At 44.3% G+C, this 17,705-nt stretch overlaps 1 protein-coding gene across 1 annotated transcript in view; it reads right to left on the minus strand.

The window, feature by feature from the left end:
* EHD2 (EH domain containing 2) overlaps positions 1-9,976 on the minus strand; it is a 59,040-nt gene extending 49,064 nt beyond the window's left edge. The window contains exons 1-2 of the mRNA XM_056845977.1: positions 9,535-9,976; positions 2,560-2,657 (exon numbers count right to left, since the gene is read on the minus strand). Of these exons, the coding sequence (XP_056701955.1) occupies positions 2,560-2,657; positions 9,535-9,932 (496 nt within the window). The 5' untranslated portion in view covers positions 9,933-9,976. The remainder of the gene's footprint in view (positions 1-2,559; positions 2,658-9,534) is intronic.
* Positions 9,977-17,705: the final 7,729 nt, after the last annotated feature.

Raw genomic sequence — 17,705 nt, forward strand, 5'->3', positions numbered from 1 at the left:
TCTCATGAACTGCCTAAGGTCACAGAATCAGCATGGCTGACAGATGGCCATCTAGCCTCTGCTTAAAAACCTCCAGGGAAGGAGCACTTACCACCTCTCAAGGAAGTCTGTTCCACTGAGGAACCACTCTGACTGTTAGAAAATTCTTCCTAATGTCTAGATCAGGGGTGGGGAAGCTTTTTTCCACCAAGCGCCATTTGGATATTTATAACATCATTCGCGGGCCATACAAAATTATCAACTTAAAAATTAGCCGACCAAGCCCCAAGCAGGCAGCTGCCCCAGATGACTCCCCCCGCACAGGCAAGCAGGCAGGCAGGCATCCAACCGGTGGTGCACTCGCCCACCTGGTGGCACAGGATGGTCTGTTGCACCAGCCGGGCGTAGCCGTCCCAGCTGGACAGCACATCAGAGTTGCTCCTGCTCCACATGGTCGGGGCCGGATTCTACAGCCGGCTTCTGCTACCTCCACCTGCAGGGATGAAATGAGGACACACTGGCTAAGAACTCGCCCCCCCCCACCTGCGCATTCTGGCCCTGCCCCCTTTAACCCCTCCATTGTCACCACTTTCGCCCCCAGCCCTCATGTAGTACAGAGGGAATAAGGTTCTCCATGGCCCAGGTGGGAAAGGCTTAACACAGTTTCTTGGGCGGTCCTAGCAGCTCCATAGCTAACGACTCTTCTGCAAGGGGGGGGGAAAGGTTCCTTTTCTCAGCAAAACAAACTCACATCGGCCTTGAATAGAGGCTATTCCTGTCCGCGGGAGGGGGCGGATCACCAGTCTTAGATCCTTCTGAGTTAGAGATCTGCCAGGACCCATGAAGGGCCAGACCAGATGATTTTGTGTGCCTTAAATGGCCCCCGGGCCTGACGTTCCCCACCCCTGGTCTAGATGGAAACTCTTTTGATTTAATTTCAACGCATTGGTTCTGGTCCGACCTTCTGCGGCAACAGAAAACAACTTCGCGCCATCCTCCATATGACAACCCTTCAAGTACTTGAAGATGGTTATCATATCACCTCTTCAGGCTCAACATACCCAGCTCCTTCATCCTTTCCTCATAGGACTTGGTCTCCAGACCCCTCACCATCTTTGTTGCCCTCCTCTGGACACATTCCAGCTTATCTACATCCTTCTTAAATTGTGGTGCCCAAAACTGAACACATTGAGTTGCCTTACACGGAACCAGACCCTTAGTCTATCCAGGTCAGGATTGTTTGCCCAGACCAGCAGCAGCTCTCCAGGGTCTCAGGCAGAGGTCGTTCATATCTCCTACTGCCTGGTCATTTCAAGTGGAGATGCCGGGGATTGAACCTGGGACCCTCTGCATGCAAAGCAAAGGCTCTTCCACTGAGCCACGGTCCCTTCCCTCTCTCTGTTTTCTCCCTACACTACCAACCAGTGGAGGCTCAAGTGGGTTATACCTGAGGTTGCCCACCTGCCCAATACGTCTTTGCAAATTCCTTTGGTTCATGAAGCTTTGTTGGACATGTGTAGCTTGCTGCACTGTGTTCAAAGATGCCTGGGAATGAGGCAAGGAAGTGGGCAGAGGAGGTAGGGTTGCCAGCCTCCAAGTAGAGCCTGAAGTTCTCCCAGAATTATAACCCATCTCCAGACTACAGAGATCAGTTCCCCCTGGAGAAACTGGCAGGTTTGGAGAGGTTCACCCTGTGGTATAAGTAGGGTTGCCAGGTCCCTCCACACCACCGGTGGGAGCTTCGCTGGGGCAGGGTGGTGTGATGATGTCACTTCCGGTTTTATCCCAGAAGTGCTGGCATCGCACTGGACACTCTAGCACATTCCTCCAAAAACTCTATGAAAACCATAGAGTTTTGGTATGAGAGTGCTAGGGTGTCCCCATTGTGATGCCTGTGCATCTGGGGTAAACCTGGAAACACCAGCATTATGTGGGATGCTCTAGCACATTTCTCCAAAAACTCTATGGAAACCATAGTTTTGGGGGGCGCTAGAACATCCCTGTTGCAATGCCAGTCCTTCCAGGGTAAACCCGGAAAAGATGTCATCATGCCCGCGGTCAGATCATGGTCCCACCAGCCAGCTGAGGGACAGTGAGCAGGATGGTTAATTGACAGGCAATTGCCCGCCATAACCGGGCATATGTTAAACCTAGGTATACCACAGAGTCTAAGAAAAACTGAAGTCTCTTCCCAGGAAACACCCCCAAATTTCCAGGAATTTCCCAAGCCAGAATTGGCAACCCTAGGTGGAGGGGTGTCCTGTGTGGCAGCAGCAAAGACGATAGTGATGATGGTAGGCGTAGGGGTGAACCAGTGGCTGTAGAGGATCCCCAATCTACTGCCCAAGGCCACCACCTCTCCCCTTGGTAAACCCAGCCAAGTTGTCAACATTTAGATACATGCGCAGTCCCCACTTAATCTTGCATCAACGAATTGACCCATGAATTAAACCAATTTGTGATGTTGGAAAGTCTTGAGCATGCAGGGTGGGGGGACACCTTTTGTCCCAAAGAAGTGGGACCAACTGGGGCAGATCCTCATTGCTGCCTCCCCCCCCCCCCACCAACACTTCGCCTTACCTCGGCTCACACGCTGTTTAGCACCAGACAGGATCCCCGGGGTGTCGATAAGGCTGATGCTTTCCAGCACTTGGTTGGGCAAGTGGGCACACATGAACCTAAGGAGAAGAGAGGTAGACAGAGTCAGGCTGAAGGAAGGCAGCGGTAACTCTTAAAAGGAAAGGAGGGTCTCACACATATAAATTGAAGTTCTTGAGTGCAGTGCAAACTGGGACCCCTGAGTTCTTTTCTTTCTTATTAGCCTCAGGATGCAAGCATCAGCAATGTCCAGGATACGCACTACGAGGGAGAAATAGTTGCCAGTTTAAAGCTGTGCTTCCCATGCTGATGTCAGTGACACACAAACTTCGTCCTCTATAGTAGGCTGGGAATTTCTGGAGCTCTTTACTCCTAGCTAAGCCAAATCCGCAGGTTCCTTTTCACTTTTCAGCTGTTCCCCTGCTGTCTTCCATGAAGATAGTTTCAGAAGGTAACTGTTGGTCTGCAGTAGAACAGCTAGTTTCGGGTCCAGGAGCACCTCAGAGACCAACAAGAGTTTCAGGGTATGAGCTTTTGAGAGCTTCCTCAGATATTCAAGCCAGTTCTAACCAAGCCAGCTCCAAATGCATTAATAACAATGCCAATGCAAAACAATAAGGCTATTTTAAATGGATTCAGACTGGGTTTCTGAATCGATTGGTGGTCAGACATATCCCACCGTTTTTGTGCATTACAACGTATGCATGATTTCGGTTCTAGGCACTGGATGCTGAGCCTCAAATTGTGAAAAATGTAAGGCAGTCCTGTAGAGACACGCATGGAAAGGGTGGGGTGGAAATCCAACCTTTCACCAGTGATCCAAGTTTCCTGTTGGTTTTACTTCACTTTAGTAAAGTGTTTGTGCTGTTTCGCTCACACTGAGCCTTGATGGTCTTCATTTCTATCTTGAAAGCTTTTTAAAAGTGGGAAAGTAAATGACTACATGTGTATGTATTTATTCGTGTATAAATAAATAAAATAGACACACAACATAGGAGACAGCAGTTAAAAGATATCAAATAGTGGTAGGGATGCCAAATCCAGGTTTGGCAATTCCTGGACATTTTGGGGTAGAGCCTGGGGAGGGGAGAATTTGGGGAGGGATTTCACCAAAAACCTATGGTACACCATAGAGTCCACCCTCCAAAGCAGCTAATTCTCCAGGAGAACAGATCTCTGTAGTCTGGAGGTGAGCTGTAATTGTGGGAGAACTCCAGGCCCCACCTGGAGATTGGCAGCCCTAGCCCAGGTGGTGGCAGCTGTGGGTTAAACCATAGTCAATGAAAGATCCATGAACAGCTTTAGTTTTGCCCCAAGCAATCCCTGATACGTGCTTATATCACATGTACAGGATCACACCTAGATGAAATAATGCAGAATAACTCATACTCAGCTAGTTCAATGCTCAGAATCACTAGTGCTGATTAGAATCCCCACTTCAACCAACATGACAGACAATAATAGTAGGGGCACAATAAAGAGATTTATTGGGGGCACAATAAAGAGATTTATTGCAGTTTTCATGGGTTACAGCCAACTTTCTCTGATGGTTAAAGTTGCCAACCTCCAGATGGGGCCTGTAGATCCCCCAGAATTATAACTGATCTCCATTTGACAGAGAAGAGTTCCTCTATAGAAAATGGTTGCTTTGGAGAGTGGACTCTATGCCATTATACCAAACGGAGGTGCCTCCCCTCTCCAAACCCTCCCCTCCCCAGGCTCCACCCGTAATCTCAAGGAATTTCCCAACTTGGAGTCGGCAACTCTATTGACGCTTGAAGAAGGACGCTCTTTGTCTCAGAAATTAAATAACTGTGCCTGTAATTCCCAGCTGTTGCCAAAGCTACCCCAAAGTTTTGTTTTTGCAGCTTGAGATGATGAATTAAAATTCTTAACCACAGCATAGTCAATGATTTAGAGGTGACGGGTATACTGTTTTCTCGTGTTCAGGGCCAGCTGCTTTGGACACACTGCTTCACAACTACGTGTCTACAACTGATTGAGATCACAAGACTCTCGACTGACTGCACTGACTCGACTGCATTCCCTTGGTATCGGCTGGCTGCTGAGCGCCTCAGCTGTCTCTTTCTGCCTCCTCTGCCAGCACATATCTGCAGGCCAACCAGCAGTCCGGTCTCCAAGACAATTCTAGGGCTGGGGCAGGTGGCCCCTGAATGCTGGCACCCTGGGTTCATGCTCTTTTGCATACGTGTTTGGGTTGACCCTGGCATCAAACTAGCCCTCTCCAGTACCAACAATGATAACTTGGGCGCAAACTCTGGGACATGATATTCATCTACATAAATGGGAAAGACTCTGGTCAAAAGACATGAAATATATCTGTTCTCAATCATTGAGAGAGAACATATATAAAATAATCTACAGATGGTATTTAACACCAAAGAAATTAGCCAAAATGTATGGAAATATGTCACCAAATTGTTGGAAATGTCAAGAAGAAGTGGGTTCATTTCATCATATTTGGTGGCTTTGTGAGAAGGCTAAGAACTTTTGGGATATGATTTACAATGAATTAAGGTTGATATTACAACAAAATATTCCCAAGACACCAGAAATGATGCTGTTAAGTATAATACCAGATACCATAGTGACCCAGAGATCTTTTTTGATGTACACCACCACAGCCGCCAGATTGGTATATGCTAGGAGATGGAAAATGGCTGAGATACCAAATAAATCAGTGGATAGAAAAAATGATGGAACTAGTTGAAATGGCAAAACTTACAGCATCAATAAATCAAAAAGACGATAATGAATTTGCAACTGAATGGGAGGCATGGACAAATTACTGTATGAATGAACTTAACTGTGATATTAAGAAATTTATTTTGATCTAATTCTGATTTGTTGTAGGGGATATGGATGATTTGTTATAATAGAATTAGACAATAATTACAAAGAGAGCAACAATGATAATAAAGAGATAGAGGAGAGGAGAGGGGAAGTTAAAGAAATTTATATTTTATAAGATAAGAAAATACTGTTACAATATAATTAATCAATGGCTATGTATAATGGAATATGAAATGATTTGGGGGGGGGAATAAATAAAAAATATATATATATAAAAATAGCCCTCTCCAGTTGAGGCCAAAGGATGCTACCCACAATACCACAAGCGGCAAGAAAGGCTATTCGTGGGTATAAAAGGATGCCAGTATTTTTCAAAAGTACCCATTCTAGTTATCAAACACAGTTTTTATCCCAGCACTCCTCCAAGGAGTTCATATAAGGTCCTCCACTCTTCCATTTTCTCTTCACAACAACACTGTGAAGGAGGTTAAACTGAGATTAATCCAAGGTCACATGATTTGAAATCCAGCCCTCCAGATCCTAGTCTAGATTTCTAACCACTATATCACATTGTGCTAAGGCATTCTGAGCTCTTCATCTTTACGAACCTAAGAAATTAATCAGCGACAGGTTTTGGTTGTTAATTTAGTTTTCAAACTAGTCAAAGTCCCCAGACTCAAAAGAATGGAATATATTTGCTAACAACCCCTGATTATAGGCAAGGTTACTTGGAAAAAGTCCCATTACAAAATAATTCTACTACTATTACCTCTACTACGATTACTACTACATTTGATGGGATTTAAGAGTCCTGTCGCATCAGAGAAGGGGTCTGTCTAGTCCAGCATCAGGTTTCCTACAGTGCCCAACTGAGTGCCCTCAGAAAACCTACAAGCAGAGCACAGTATCCCTGGTCTTATGTGTGGCCCTCTCAGCACTGGTATTCAGAGGTTAACTACCTCTGAACATGGAGGTTCCATTTCGCCATCGTGACTAGTACAGCTATTGATGGACCGATCTTCCATGAGTTTGTCTTCACTACTGGCCTTCACTGCATCCACTGGCAGAGAATCCCACCATTTCAGAAGCACTTTCTTTTGTCAACCCTGAATCTTCTGGCTAGTTCTGCTTCTTTTCTTATAATGATGGGTGCCAAAAGTTGAGCTGTGCTATGCACTGGGGTGGAGTCCATGTTTACAGACTCTGTGATGGAGGAAGAAGTAGGACCATCCAGTATAAACAAGGATGCTAAAAGTAGACCTTTCTGGAAAAGGCCCAGAGACATCCAATTCCACCATTTCCCACCGTCCTGGGCCAGCCAGAAGTAGCTTTAAAGGAATCTGGGGTGGTCCGAAGGGGGTTTGCCATGTCTTTTTAAGAATGGGCCAAATATTCCAGGTTATTAAACAGCTACCTAACAAGTATGAATCAACCAGCAAAGCTTTTAATGGGCTAGAGGTACAAAGGATGGAAAGCCTGTTGATTCCTCCCAGTTACTGTAACTGCAAAAAACTTTGAGCCATGGGTGAAAAAAGAGGGCAACTCAGGACATCCAAATTCTAGCATCCCTCACCCTTGTCTTTCTCATTGCTTTTTAGTCATCATGCAGTTCACCCCATCAATCTTGCTCCCCTTCTTAAGAAACAACAGATAGGGTTGTCAGCTTCCAGGTACTAGCTGGAGATCTCCTGCTTTTAACTACTGATCTCCAGTCAATATAGATTAGTTCACCTGGAGAAAATGGCCCCTTTGGCAATTGAACTCTACGGCATTGAAGTCCCTCCCCTCCCCAAACCCTGCCCTCCTCAGGCTCCACCCCAAAAACGAAGAGAGACTTGGCAACCCTAACACCAGAAGAGCCCTGCAGGATCAAACCAATGTGCACAATGAGTATAACAAAATGCACAATGAGTATAACAAAATGCAAAAGTGTATTACATGACAAAGGGCAAAAATACTGGTGGTGGCTGGAGATCTCCCGCTATTACAACTGATTTCCAGACAACAGAGATAAGTTCACCTGAAAACAATGGCCGCTTTGGCAATTGGACTCTATGACATTGAAGTCCCTCCCCTCTCCAAATACTGCCCTCCTCAGGTTCCGCCCCCATAATCTCCAGGTATTTTCCAACCCAGAGCTGGCAACCCTCCCCCTCCCGCCACGGCCTAGCCAGGCCACCCAAGCAAGACCCTTCGTTTCTCCATCTTTTCCTGGCATCCATCTTGTGGGGATGGTCCTCTCCCCTCCCAACAATCACCACATCTGGATGGCTGGTTTCTTTCCAGGCAGTGAGGGGAAAGGGGTGTTACCAGGACACGCTGGCATGGAGCACCCTGCTGTGTTCCAAAGAGTCGGGCTTCGAGCCACACACACCCTCCAGAAAAGCACTGGAATCTTTCTCCTCCTCCCCCTCTCCCCACCCGAAGACAGGGGGAGGGGGAACAGGTGCCCTTTGCATTCCACACCACTCCTTACCCCAGCCCTTCCCTAACCCTTTTCCTAGGGGACCACTGAATAACAAGCAAGCAGTGGATGGGGACTCTACATGGCTCTAGACCTCCTTTCATGGGAGCTATCTGGGGGGCTCCTGATAAAAATGGTAGCATATAAGTCTTCATTTTAAATCTGATTTCTAGGAACAGAGCTGGGTCTAGAAACGCAACAGCTGTATTTCTACACTTTGGCTACCTTTGGTTGTTTTACCAGGTTGATAATTGCGCACATTTTATATGGGAGACGTATACAGCCCAGTATAACAACTTGAGACAATCTTACCAGATGTTTGTAAAATTGGAAATATATTATACAACCTATATACATGCCTGGTCTGATATATACTGTCTGTATATGTTTATATATCTGTAAATATGTGTGTATGTTTTACATGGGTTTCAATTGACTGCTGAGGAAGGCCAAATAGGCTGAAACGTGCCTGGCATGTGGTTATAGTATATCAACCTTAGGAAATGCCATTGTGCTGTTTTAACTTTTTTAAAATAATTTTTATCTTGACATAGAGCCTTAAATAAATTATATTTTCATTATCTATGTATTTTATTAAGTCACAGGAGCAGGCCATAAGTCTTGTGTGTTTTTTTCCCCCAGGTCAGCTGACAAGCCTAGCAAACAGCTCATGCAGAGGAAGCTCCCGGGATTGTTAACAGCTGCAAAAGAAAGAACCCAGAGCAGATTTCTGTCTCCCCCCCCCCCCCATCACTGCAACTCTGCTGTGTGAATAAAAGCCACACCAGGAAAAAATCAATTCAGGAAAAAATCAATTCAGTCTTTGGCTAAGCCAAGAATCCCATAGATGGTCTTTCTTTCTCAATCTGAACTCTCACTAAATTGCAATCTGCAGCCAACAATATTGGTAACAGGGTTTTTGCAATGATTGCTGACCTATTTAACACAGAGTGGCCTAAAGTATTCCACAGATGCTAAGTCTTATGGTGGTAATTTCTAGACTTGGAACCCCTCCCTGTAGCTTTAAGAATGGCATAAAACAGTAACACTGCATGAACTGCATACACACATTAAACAGGTAACATATTCAGCATCATTGCATTTTTCTTTCAGGAAACGCTTCACCTACTAGAGGTCTGTGTGTCAGGCCAGTGTAGGATTGCCAGCCTCCAGGTGGGGCCTGGAGATCTCCTGGTATTACAACTGATCTCCAGATGGCAGAGATCAGTTCCCCTGGAAAGCATGTAGGATTGCCTACCTCCATTTGGGAGCTGGAGATCTCTCAAGATTCCCACAAAGCTCTAGACTACAGATATCAGTTGCCCTAGAATTTCTGCTTTGGGGGGGGCTGTTTAGCATCAGGCCCCTCTGAGGACCCTTCCTTCCTCAAACTTTATCTTCCCAGGTTTCACCCTGCAAATCTCCAGGAATTTCCCAACCCAGAGCTGGCAACCCTAGGCCAGAGACAGGAGCCCTCTCCATCCTCATTTAAGTCTGGATGACACACATTGGAAACAGTTGCACATTTGATCCCACACTGCATATTGGGGATAAAACTAAGCCTCGGTCAGTGGCTAAGGACTGCTCCACAAACCCTCATCCCTTCAGCAAAGGTGTATGCCAGTGAATGCACTCAAGGGTCAGAGAATAAGGACCAGAATCCACTCCTAGGCACTCACCGGTTGAGAAAAGTGTTTCCAAAGGGGTTGAGTTTTCGAAAGGGCTTTTTGGGGTCTACGATGAGAGCGTTGCCGGGTATGATCCCTTCTGTTTCGCCATGCATGACAGCAATGAAAGAGTCGGTGGTGGGTTCGGGCCCAATGCGACTCCCAGGGATGTCCTGCTCCAGCAGGTATTTGATGAAGGTGGTCTTGCCGGTGGAATACTGCCCAACCACCAGAACCATTGGCTTGTTGTCAAAGTCAGCATCTTCCAGGGCTGGTGAATGAAAATCGTGGAAGCGGTAGAACTCCTCCACCGGTAGAAGCTTCTTCTTGTAGAGGTCCTTCAGGCCCTCCGTAACTGTGTGGATCACCTCGGGATTTTTCTTTTCATTCTTCTTCATCCAGCTGAACATACTGGCGGCCCTGGGTGCACGGCTCAATGCCCACTACTCCTTGGGTAATAAGGTCCAAATCAAGAAATCTGAGGCAAAAAAGGGATAAAACCTTGCTTGGAGATCTATAGTTCTGTTAGATTAAGAGAAGCTTGGCAAGACCCGAAAATCTGATCCAAGAGCACCTAAAAGTAGCACCAAAGAATTGCCAAGAGGTTTATGAGTCTCTAATCCTTCCGAGTAATCCACAGACCCTCTGGGTAGTCTCCACAGATCTTCCAGATCAATGTAACTCAGTTGGGTCACCAGGTCTCGAAAGAAGTCAAGAACTTAGTTCAGAAGATCCACAGGAAGGAATCTCCACTGCAGAAGTCAACAGTTCTTCTGAGACAGTCCTTCAGCTCTAGGTGCAAAAGCAGAGGATTCCTTTTGCCACAGGATTTAGATAAAAAAGGAAAGATCCTATGTGAGAATCACTGGGCTCCAGAGGCGTCACTACGTTCTCCAAAGTGCTGTGGGAAGAGGCAGCCCGCCAGCACACAGCAGTACAGGCAAGGGTGGGGCGGGGGACACCAATCTCAGTTTCAGATGGAAAATCCCTCTCTCTCCCCCTCTTTCTGAAATGCTAATTTTAATCTCTTTCTGGGGTCCCAATGAGCATCCAAAGAGGACTCCTGTTTGGAAGAGACCCTGCTGTCAAGGTCTGTGGCTGCCAAGAGACAGGGAGCGGGATGTATTAGCATAAAATATCCAGGAAGGGAGGGGGAGTTGGGGTGGCCAAGAACTTGAGAACAAGTAAGGCAAACATGCACAAACACACACACATACAAGACAAAAAATTTCCCCCAGTTGCAAGAATGTGAATTTGGCAAATAGAGGTTTCTGGTGCCACCATGTGGTACAGAGAGGGGAAAGCAAGCTCAAAATAAGTTTGTATTGAAGACTGGGGCCTTTCATGCAGGGTCTGTTTCTGCTGGATCTGCTGCTCTCTAACTGCACAGTATTTGCAGTTGAATTCTCAAAACAGTATGCCCAGGGGCTTCCCCCCCCCCAAAGAAATTCCAGGAGTACCTTGTGATCAGTTATGCAGCCGCAGTGAAAATGCAGAGCTTCTGAACTACCTGTGAGTCCTTCCCCCCTGAAAACTCTGCTTTGTGTTTTTTTTAACTATGACACCAGCCCCTGCCAGCCCTGCAGTGTGATTCTTTCATTTGATCTGAACCGAGTGGCCATTTTATAGCCAAAGCAGAGAAGGGTCCAAGCACTCACATGGTCATTTGTGACCATTTCATTGTTCCATCAGTAGCCTTGCACTCGCAAAAAAAGGGGGGGGGGCTTTCATGCTTATAAGAGGATGTGTATAAGCAAATCAGCCTGGCTCTGTTCTATCCTGCCGAGAACTGAAATTGACCCACACTCGCTATGAAACTGACCAAATAAGCAGCCTCATGGTATTCCAACATTATTCTCTCACTAGTTCACTCACAAAGGGCTTTGAGGGGAGGGTCTGGATGAGAGGGACAGACAGGTGGGAGGGAGAAGTGAGAATGGGCGTGGGGAGAAAAACCCGAAGTGACAAGTGACAGGACCCGAAGTGACAAGTGACAGGACCAGCTTTCGATTTGGGATCGAGGCAGACTTTAAACTCGGGATAAAACAGCATCCTGAAAACACAACGGGAAAACACAAGGGGAGAGTGAAATGACTTCTGAAGGTCGGAAAATACATGCATAATTAAAACAAAGCCCTGAAGTAGTTGGGGGGTTACCACAACAGGAACAACCCATGCATATAAGGCCAGAATCTTCTTTCACATGCTTGACTTACTCTTGATTTTCTTGGTAGTCAATCCACAAGCATTGGAATTGGTTTGGGTACGGCTGTTCTACACGTCTGCCCTCCCAGTGCATTTTCATTGTTGCAGAGTCAGTTTATTTTCTTCTGCGCATGCCTCCAATAATGAGGATTTCCCAGGGAGGGGGCTGTCGTCGTCAGTGGTGTTGTTGGTGGCATCACAAATACCTCCCTTTTAAAAAAAGCACAAAAATATTGATATATCGCTAGAGTGTTGTAACAATAGGCTCAGCAATTTCTCTGAATTCCCACCTTTCATTTAAAAAAGTTAGTCTCTATCTCTTGCAAAGATAGAAGGATGACTGAAAGCGCTAGAGACTTACTTTAAAAAAATGAAAGCTGGAAATTCAAAAACTTCCTGAGCCTGTTATTGCAACACTTTAGCAATATATTGATATTTTAGCTCTATTTTTTTAAAAAGAGGAAACCCCTTGTCTGGGGGCGGGGGTTGGTCTGACCATGATAGTCCAATCATCAAAAAGTAGGCTGCGTGTGAGTGGAAGTGGGCATGACAAAGAAAACCAGCAAACATTATGCATGAAGAAAAAGCCAACTCAAAATTGGCTTCCAGAAAATACTGGAGTAAACCAAGGAAAAAACAAACAAACAAAAATAAGTGAAAACTAAAAGCACAAAATGCACATGGAAACCAGGGGATAAACTGAAGCTGTATCCGGAACCAATGAAAAAAACCCATGCAGAAAAGCCTTGGGTCTCCAAAGAAGAATGCAGCCCTATACACTAGCCAATTTCTGGCAGACTGCCTAGTGCTTGCTGGGATTCTCATAAAGAATGCCAGACTAGGTGGATCTTGATTTAAGATGCTCCCTGAGTTCTTACTATGCATAAACTCAAGATTGCTGATTTCAGATTAGTTATGTTTTAAGATAGTGGTCTTCAATATTTCCAGACCCAGAATCCACTGAGTTGTAAGCCCATGACAAGAAGTAATATTTAATCTGTTACTGGATATAAGAGTTACATGACAAGAGGAGGTTGAGGAAGTCATTGAAAAGCGTTAAGAATCACAGTTGCTACCTGTTCATCTGTTAGCAGGCCATGGACCTGTTCTTTCAAAGGGAATGCAATGCCATCTAGGACAAACTGAATACCATTTTGATGGGAATAATACCCTTGTCAGAGGAAATGGATCATTGAATATTAATGGTATTAGCGGTAGAAGCTAATTAATGTTGCACGCACACAATAAAGACTCGCAGTCTCTTCTCTTAGCAAAAATCACTTTTACTTACTAACATCAGGGAAGGGTAACTTCTAAGTTTCCTACATTCTAAGTTTCCTATCTCATCCCAGAAGCTGGGAGTTCTATAGCTTTACATCTTCACATGGTAAAATCTAAAATGCAATGGCTCGCTTCTTCTTGCTAAACAAAGAAGAAGCTCCTAGTATGCAAATACTTTTACAACTGTCCTGTTTAACCAATGGCTACTTGACACATACTGTAGGTTACATCACCTTTGATCTGGTCAGCTTGGTTACAAACAATTTAACCCTTGACTGTCTGAAATACAATGAAACTCGCTACCTAAGACCTAAGACCTAACACATTTCCATAGTTTGATAGAACTTTGATAGAACAAATAGTACTTCAACCTTATCTGGAGTGACTTTCAGTTAGCTCTCATCCAACCCACTAACCCCAAGCAGACAGCATTCATAGCTAAACCTAAATTGAGGAGACCAAGGTCATTTATGCAGGGCTGTTTCCCTGTGGTCACCCCTGCCTACTTCAGGGCTTCCTTTTGATTATACATGCCTTTCCCAGTTGTCAGAGGTCGCCTTGTGCTCTCTGCACGTTTCCACACATTTTGCCTGCATTTTCCAGACTCTGGCTAAAACAGCATCCGGAAAACCCGGGGAAAACATGCAGAAACATGCGGGGAGAGCGAGGCAACCTCTGAGGGTCAGGAAAGGCATGCATAATCAAAAGGAAGCCCTGAAGCAGTTGGAGGGGTGACTCTGAGGGAAACAGCCCTGCGTAAATGGCCCAAGAGAAACTGAGAGCATATTGATGGCACCCAATTCCAAAACCCTGGCTGACTTCTCCCAACATTGTCATGAAGATACTCAATAGAATGGGGGACAAGCTTTGTGGGATCCATAAATGCCATGGGACAACAGTCTTGAGCACTACCTTCCAGAATATTACCCCTACATAGGAATGAAACCAGAGGAGTGAGGTGTCCCAAACTCCCTAGATGGGAACACATGATCCTGAAGCCACTGGTATATCCAGGAAAACTAATAAGTATATATTGCCCCTATTGTTTTCCGATGCAGAACATCTGACAAAACGATTAAAGCTAAGTCATTACCAAGTAGGATGCCAGTCTGAAATGGACCCATGCAGTTGGTATCAACCAGGAATATCTGGAGCTGAGCTGTCACCTTTTGCCCAAGCACCTCACCCAGAAAAGGGATTATAGCAACTGGTCAGTCATTCAAAAAATCATTAGGATCCAGGGAAAGTTTCCAGAGGACTGTGGCAGCTATGGTGGGGGGGGGGGGATGAGAGACAGAGGAGGCAACTGCCCATGGGACTGAAGAAAGCCTTTGCCCGCCAATACTAGACAATTGGCAAGCCTACTGAGGAGGGCGGAGTTTGGGGAGGGAAGGGGCTTCAATGGGATACATTGCCACCATAGGTGGCCATTTTCTCCAGGGGAACTGATCTCTTTTGCCTGGAAATCAGTGGTAATAGCAGGAGATTTCCAGCCATCACCTGGAGGTTCCTAGGTACCTACAGATATAGTGAGGAATGTTATCAAAGACCTATTAGATTCTTGACCTGACCCACAACCACCTACCCAGTTCCTACTTGATTTATTTGACACCATTACAGAGCATAATTTTTTCATGTTTCAGGAAGATTTTTATGTACAAACCAAAGGAGTCTCGATGGGGAGTGCATGTGCTCCATCCATCGCAAATATATATATGATTTATTTTGAATATAATTTCATCATATCTGCTCATAATCCCTTTAAAAATTCCATATTTCTGTACAAAAGATATATAGATGATATTCTGGTGGCAATGGAGAACATAGAAAGCTTCTCAGCATTTAAGCATTGGATTAACACACAAGATGATAATATTCATCTCACAGGAGAAGCTAACACTCAACATATAGCATTCTTAGACACAATCATATTCAAGAAACATGATGGATCCCTTAATACCAAACCATATAAAAAATCTATTGACAAAAATTCCCTATTACATTTTGAGTCTTTTCACACACACACCCATTTAAAACATAATCTACCATATGGTCAACTCCTAAGGTTAAAGAGAAATGCAACTGATCCCGAAGATTATAATAAGGCAGCAAATCAACTGACAAGAGACTTGAGTGGAAGTATCCACATAAAATAATACAAACTGCTGTACAGAGAGCATTAAATAGACCCCGTACTGAATTATTAACTGAAAAAATAAAGTCTCAGGAATCTAAACTGACTTGTGTCCTACAATACACTTCAGCAACACCGAAGATTAGGAAAATCATTTTGAAATATTGGCACTTGGTATAAAACTTACCGGGATGCAATCTACCACCAAGATTTGCATATAAACACGCACGATCTATACGTGATTTCATTGTTAATAAATATACCAATAACACATTTCAACCAGACACATCTCTACCGGTAGGAAATCACAAATGTGGCCATTGTGCTTATTGCAAATACTTACTACCTGTACGAGAAGTGACCAATCCAATAACAGGTTATATGTTTAAAATCACATCATTTAATAACTGCAATTCTAAAAATTGCATTTATGCCATCAAATGCTCTTGCCAGATTTGGTATATTGGTAAAACAAATAGGCCTATAAAATATAGAATTGGGGAACATTTATCTAGATTCAGGAATAAAATTATGGAGGCCCCTTTAACAAAACATTTCATAGTACAGAATCACACAGACACAGATCTTTCTTTTTTTATTATTTGGTGATTCATTAAATGCAATCATGACATCACAAACATAGATTTGTTGTTGAGACAGCAGGAGACCAAATACATACACCTGTTTGGATCCCTATATCCCCATGGTTTGAATACCACATTAGATTTATACAGTTATCTATAAAAAGACATTGTACCTTTAAGACTGTATACATACAGATGCATGCAATTAGCTGAGCTGTTTTAACCTAACCAAACCATAGGTTATACTATGAGGACAGTTGTTCCCATCCAACGAAGGAGCTTGTTATGACACAGCCCTCGTGTAAGTAATCATTTATACCTTAAATACTGTTGTAACTTTATATTTCAATTCTATATGGTTTGTAATGCATGAGATCCTTTCCAACTGGCAGTAATGTTACTTTGTAAGAATATGTATTACATGCAACTGCAGAGACTTGAATAGAAATGTCGAGTCAGAATTTCTCTGTTAATATATCAATTATGGCATTGTAATAATTTTTTGATACAGTGGCAAGCTGAGGAAGACCCCTAGTGGTCGAAACAGGGAATATCCGGCACCCTGTATTGTCTGCAATATTGCCACACACGGGACTACTAACCAATGGAGCATTAACAAGAAGACCTCTGCTATCTACATTGTCAGAGCTCAATACTATTGTGACTGTTCCAGCGTCTTTCAGACGCAAGTTGGCGAGATACTCGCAAAAGACTACTGATTAGAAATGTTTGTGATTCAACAGCATATATGCGAACTGATATGATTTAGAATTGATAAGAATTCACATAATTTGGGCATTACTAATGAATATATTATTGGGAATACATATGCCTAATTGAACTATTGTCTTGTTTTCTGCTATTTTGGGTTTTGCTAATCACCTGGAGGTTGGCAACCCTACACCTAATGAAGTTCCATGGGTTCTGATTGGCCGACAATTGGATTTGCATGAGGCCAAAATCAGAAGGATTGGTTCAGAGACCTGGAGGAGTGGTGGGACTTTGGGGATGATTGCCACAAGGGCTTTCACAACTGCCTCTTTTGGCAGCTGCTGGGATAATATGTGGGCCAGGTTGTTATCCGTCGTTGGCTTGATTCCAAGGAAAGCGACATTGGGGACAGAGGCTTCATACAGTGTTTTTGAATCTGGCCATTGCGAACCACACCACTCCTTTTCCCTGGCTTTCTCGCAGCATGTTGTTTTCCTTTTTTCTTTTTTGATTGTTCCAGCTTTTGTGCTATAGCGTAGACCAAGACAGCAATTCAGTGCTATATTGCCAGCATTCAGCAAGCATCTGAATGCTGGTAATATAGCACTGGATTGCTATATTGATCTAGTGCTACAGCGCAATAGTTAGAACCCCCCCAAAAAAGACGGAAAAGAACGCGCTGCAATAAAAGGTGGGGGGGGGGAAGCAGCACTTTCATAAGAGCCATGGACATTTCAAACAACACATGACAGCAATTCAGAAGCACAAAGAAGACCTGAAAACGGAAGTAGGCATTTAAAAAGAAAAAGAAAAAAACCCCACTTAGCCCTGCTTTGCAAAAGGGACATGCAGCTTTGTATGAAAAGGTTAAAAAAAATCATTAGCAGCCAGGAGTCAAAACAGTTGTGTCTAAATTGACACAAAAAATCTGTTAAATTACCAGCTGCTAAAACAGAATATAAAGGCTGTAGTCTCATCTATCAACCAAGGGACCCAAGGGGCTACAACCATCAGTTCTCCCAGATCGGGAGGGGGTGGCTGCCTCGGCTGGCTTGTGGGCTGGATCTGATGTGTGGACTGTATGTTTGACACCCCTGCTCTAAACAAATCCCTGTGGGTTAGAAATCCACCTTTCTTTCTTCCACAACAGGTGGCAGTTAAGGAAGGGCCTTGCATATCTCAACAGCTCTGGTAAAACATTAAACATATTATGGCCCTTTTCAACCAAGGATGATGTTTCATATATGAACAAATTAACCCTTTGCTAG

Source organism: Euleptes europaea, chromosome 3, assembly GCF_029931775.1.
Source record: "Euleptes europaea isolate rEulEur1 chromosome 3, rEulEur1.hap1, whole genome shotgun sequence".
Lineage (NCBI taxonomy): Eukaryota > Metazoa > Chordata > Lepidosauria > Squamata > Sphaerodactylidae > Euleptes > Euleptes europaea.